We start from the raw sequence: 5,876 nt of genomic DNA on the forward strand, positions 1-5,876 counted from the left end.
AAGGTGAACAGGCAAGGTTACAAACCCCTTTAAACCCTAAGGTACCCATTAGTAGGAGATAAAGATGATAGTAGCGAGTCCTGGCGAGTCAGAGATGGCCAGTGAGGAAATCGAAAAATTTATAGTCGTAGAAAAACGGAAAAAAAAGCACATTAATCTATGGAGTTCAAGTACCATATTTCACTTTACGATAATAGAAAAAAAAAAGCGCCGATCGTTTAGCAATAGGGAACGACGAGAGAAAAACGAAATGTTATCAGTTTTAGGAATAGCAAAACAAAATTAAACAAAAAGCTTAAGCGGTAGTTAGAGTGACAGTTGAAATATTCGGTCGTTAGACGTGAGGCGTCCGAAAAACGGAGGGGAAATGAGGATTGTTTAGTAATAGAAAAAGCAGTTAATGCTACAAACAGCACTTTTCACGAAGGAGGTCATCTGGAAGACTGATCTCTAGGTCCAACAGAACGTGGACGATCTCAGAGAACAGTTGATGATCGTTCTATTGCAGAATGGGTAATTGCCTTTGAGGAGTTCTGAATCGAAATTCAGATTGGAGGAAATCATCTGGGAGGGAGATCTCAAAGTTGGGGGCTTCCTGGAAGATCTCTGTAAACAGTCGTTCATTAAACGTGTAGTGTTTGTCGGCGAGAGCTCTATGTATGAAGGCATTAAATTCATCATAGGTCATTAGGAGCTTGTTTATTCCTTGTTCTCCTACGAATCGGAATTCACTTCCAGAGGCGACAGATTTGAGTTTTGCTTTGCAGGTCTGGATTTCCATGTCTTTCTTAGGTGTGAAATCCTCTATTTGCGTTCCAGCTTCGGCATACAAAACGGGAGCTTCAGTAGTTGTCTCGAACTGCATATCTTCAACTGGTGCTTGTTCTGTCTGAGTTCCTGCTTCGACACGAGCAGGAGTCGGCGTCGTCGGCGATGCGAAGGCTGGGGGAATAACCTGAGGGGTTGAGGAAATAAACTGAGGGGTTGAGGGAATAACCTTAGGGGTCGGGGAGGTTGGAAGGGGTTTGGGAATTGGAGGTTGGAGGGAAGGAAAGGATGAGGGGTTTGGGATATAATGACGTGGTTTTTGTTGGTTTAAAGAATGAGGTGTTTGTGGTGGAGGAGGTAGGTTGGTCCTGGGATCAATCCTTGGTTGGCTTGGAGGTCGTCTTGGAGGCGGCTGGCGGTCTTGAGGTCTTGCAGGTGGTGGAGCTATGCCCTTTATCCTCCAGATCTTCTCCAGTCTGACAGGGCATCCTCTGAACCATGCATGGTGCGACTGGTGACAGTTGGGGCATCGGGCAACAGTGTGGCCCTTTGCTTTAAATTTCAGTGGCGAGTTCATCTCCTTTTATCGTGGTGTTGCGAGCTCTTGGGTACGGTCAGAGCACCTCTCCGGCAGGACGGGTTTTCATTGGTTCCCGGGAAGGTGACTCATAAGGCGGGCGTTGACGAGTCTTGCAGACCTCAGGTGGGGGTATCACCGGGAGCCTCTTGATTGGCTTCTACCTGAGTGACGTCACCCCTGGTATTATTCTCATGTCCGGTGTTAGTTTCATGCGCGCTGGTACTTTCGTTAGGGGGGAGGGGTATGGTCCTCCTCACACACGTCGGTATCAGGAACGCTTCTTGGGTGGTATTAAGGGGAGGCTTTTCTTCGAGGATGAGCAGCGATTCTAGGAGACGCAGACGTCGTGGGTCAGGTGCTCTTCCGATGATCTTAATATTCCTGACGATGTCGTCTCTCGTGATGTTTCTGTGGTGTACTACAAGGGCGTGCTGCCTAATGGCGCCCTCCTGGGCGTGGCAGGAAATCCTCTTTGACAGGCGCATCGTCGTCATGCCGATGTAAATCCCTGGGCATCCTTAGGCGGGGCATACGTATCGGTAGACGACGTTGGACTGCTTCAGGGGGTCTCCTACCGGTTGGGAGGGGTTGTTCTTCATCAGGAGGTCTTTCGTACGCCGATTCTTGTAGTAAATAATGAGGGACACTCTCTTTCCTTTCTCCATGGGGCGGACGTGTTCCTCTATTATTTTCTTCATGGCTGCTTCTTCCTCCTTGTATTGGTGGTGCATGAAGGCTTTATAGAAAAGTTTGATATCCTCCGGGGGCGGAATGTTCCTTCTCTCTTCCTCCGTCATGTACCACTTGTCAAGGGCGGCTCGAGTTTCTCGGTTTACGAGTTTGTTCGAGTACCCATTGTTAATTAGCATCTGGGATGCTCGGTCGAGTTCGAGGTGTGTGTCCTGCCACGTCGAACAGTGCGAGAGGGCCCTCCTGACGAAGTCCCTGACGGTGGTGGTCTTGAACCGCGCAGGACACTCGCTATCACCATTCAGACAAAGTCCGAGGTTCGTAGCTTTGGTGTAAACTGTAGTCGCCAACTTCTGATTCGTCTTCGTGACAAGGACGTCGAGGAAGGAGAGCCGATCGTTGCTGCTGTACTCGACAGTGAAGTTGAGTGCGCTGTGCTGCAGGAACTGCTGCCGAAGGGCTTCTACCTCATCCTCGCAGTCGGCTTGCACGAAGATGTCATCGACGTAGCGTCCGTAAGTGCGGGGACATCTGTGTTGCGAGAAGACCCTTTCTTCCACTTCTCCCATGTAGAAGTTAGCGAAGAGGACTCCTAAGGGGGACCCCATCGCTACGCCGTCCTTTTGGCGGTACTACATGTGTCCTCGGTGGGTGGTGAAAGGGGCTCTCTTCGTACAGATATCCAGCAGGGTTCTTAAGGAGTCTTCTGGGATGTTAGAGGGTCTCATATCGGGATTCCTATATACCTCCCTCCCAGATGATTTCCTCCAATCTGAATTTCGATTCAGAACTCCTCAAAGGCAATTACCCATTCTGCAATAGAACGATCATCAACTGTTCTCTGAGCTCGTCCACGTTCTGTTGGACCTAGAGATCAGTTCCAGATGACCTCCTTCGTGAAAAGTGCTGTTTGTAGCATTAACTGCTTTTTCTTTTACTAAACAATCCTCCTTTCCCCTCCGTTTTTCGGCCGCCTCACGTCTAACGACCGAATATTTCAACTGTCACTCTAACTACCGCTTAAGCTGTTGTTTACTTTTGTTTTGCTTTCTCTAAAACTTATAATATTTCGTTTTTCTCTCGTCGAATCTCTCTTGAACTCCATAGAGTTGTGTGCTTTTTTTTCCCGTTTTTCTACGACTATAAATTTTTCGATTTCCTCACTGGCTATCTCTGACTCGCCAGGACTCGCTACTATCGATCTTTATCTCCTACTAATGGGTACCTTAGGGTTTAAAGGGGTTTGTAACCTTGCCTGTTCACCTTTCCTTTCTTTTTTCAAATCATACCATCTCACATGCATAACCCATAGAATCATAAATAAAGGCTCACCTCATATCCTTAAAAATCACCTTTACATCCAAAAAATTCAAATGACCTACGGGCTGCTCTGTGAGCAAGAGCCCGTGCTGGCATAAAGCCAGCTTAATCTTAAACAACAATCTTAAACAACACTGGAATTCATTCGCATACGGGCTGCTCTGTGAGCAAGAGCTCGTGCTGGCATAAAGCCAGCTCAATCTTCAACAACAACAACAACAACCACTGGAATTCATTCGCATACGGGCTGCTCTGTGAGCAAGAGCTCGTGCTGGCATAAAGCCAGCTCAATCTTCTCAACAACAACCACCCTGGAATTCATTCGTATACGGGCTGCTCTGTGAGCAAGAGCCCGTGCTGGCACAAGGCCAGCTTAATCTTAAACAACAACAACTGGAATTCAGTCCCTCAGCAGTTATCACTTGATAATGTCCTGTCGATCAGGAGGAAACGTCGCGTTAGAGAAAGAGAGAGAGAGAGAGAGAATTGTATAAGCAATAATAAATCAAATGACTCAACCGAATTTTACCATGCCCTTTGGTGCGTTGCTCGCCAGTCTAAGCAACAACGAGAAAGCCGTCATCAGAAAGATAGAAAAGACTCTTTAGAAGATTAATAGTGCTGAAGCAGCAGTCATTTTTAACAAAACATATTATTATTATTATTATTATTATTATTATTATTATTATTATTATTATTATTATTATTATTATTATTATTATTATTATTATTATTATTATTTGAATGAAACCCGCTTTCAAACAAGTATTATGGAAAGATATTGTTGCATCAGGTGCATTTAACTTGTAAATAGTCTTCTCTATTTTTCCAATAATTGCTTTCTCCCTGCTATTACAACTGGGGAGTTGTTATTATTATTATTATTATTATTATTATTATTATTATTATTATTATTATTATTATTATTATTATTATTATTATTATTATTATTATTATTATTATTATTATTATTATTATTATTATTATTATTATTATTATTATATTATTATTATTATTATTATTAATAGTAAAGTCAGGATACAGAGCAAAAGAAATGAGTGATTAGCCAGATAGTAACATACTACACACATTCAGAGAAAACTTGTCGTTGTTAAGCTTGCTGTAAAACACAGACAGACAGAATCAAAGTATTTTATTCTCCGTTCCACTTCCTAGGATTTTGTCCTCCTTTAATATCAGCGCCTAATAAATCTCCATCCTTTGCCCATAAAGAATCCTAAATCCCTTCCAAGGACGGCCGCAAATCCTTCCCCTTTATCCTATGATCTTTCTTCCTCGGTTGTCTCCGTTGTCTCAGCATTCATCTGAATCTCTCTCTCTCTCTCTCTCTCTCTCTCTCTCTCTCTCTCTCTCTCTCTCTCTCTCTCTCTCTCTCTCTCTGTATGTGTGTGTGTGTGTGTTGTGTGTGTGTGTACGAATAATAAACGTTGGAGAAGTAAGCATAAGTACATGCGTACTCAGGTACATATATCAATATTATTTTAAAAAGAACTCAGCCTCTCATGCATTAAGGATGAGCAGGATGGAAATGAGATCGTCCTTTGGAAATGGGGTGACTTTACGTGTGTATATTGTGGGCTTAATTCTTCAGGATATCTCTGAAGTCTGCCTATTCAGTTCTCTTGATATTGGAATCATTGCAGATTATACTGCATATTTATGTATGATGATATACATACATACATACATACATACATACATACATACATACATACATACATACATATACATACATACATACATACATGTATATGAAGGCATATTGCTCTATAAAAGAATATATCTTTTGTACTTCGAGTGAATGATTTAATACTAGAAGCTGGCGTTGCAAAAGTTTTGGTCACTGACGTCGTTATACGACATAGGCGACGGCAGCAGTTCTACGTATAAAGCAATAAGTATGTTGGGAACATTTTCAAAACATGTATATCATCCTTTTGTATCAATAAAAATATTATATATATATATATAATATATATATATATATATATATATATATAATATATATATATGATACCAAAAAGGAAATATATATATATATATATATATATATATATATATATATATATATAATTTCCACGCTTCTACGTATATGTCATAAGCCTACTGTCTTCATTGTGTAGTATTAATACTCTGATGTAAATGAATACGTTTTCATGTGTAAATGTAATTTTTTTTTTTTTTTTGCGTACTACCTCAAATAAATATCTCATGCAATATTTATACACTCAGGACTCTATACGGCCTTTAAGCATGCATGCATTTTATATTTGCATGTCTCAGAGGCATTATTATGCATCTGAAATGTATGGTGTATATACAAATATATGTATGCATGTACGTATATCCCGTTTACCAAAAAAAAGATGAGAATACATTCTCATTACTGCAGTGCTATTACCATATAGCGTGCTCTCCGCCCATAGGATATTAGTCCGAATATATTTGCACAGATTAATTCACTTATCTCGTATGCAAATGAAAAACCAGTGGCTAC

General features: G+C 41.5%; 1 protein-coding gene across 1 annotated transcript; it reads right to left on the minus strand.

Annotated features, from left to right (window-relative positions):
• Positions 1-499: 499 nt before the first annotated feature.
• LOC135203445 (protein piccolo-like) lies at positions 500-1,345 on the minus strand. The gene has a single exon (XM_064233171.1). The coding sequence runs from the start codon at positions 1,343-1,345 to the stop codon at positions 500-502; it is 846 nt and encodes a 281-aa protein (XP_064089241.1).
• Between the last annotated feature and the right edge of the window lie 4,531 nt (positions 1,346-5,876).

The sequence above is a fragment of the Macrobrachium nipponense genome, chromosome 36 (genome assembly GCF_015104395.2).
Source record: "Macrobrachium nipponense isolate FS-2020 chromosome 36, ASM1510439v2, whole genome shotgun sequence".
Classification (NCBI taxonomy): Eukaryota; Metazoa; Arthropoda; class Malacostraca; order Decapoda; family Palaemonidae; genus Macrobrachium; species Macrobrachium nipponense.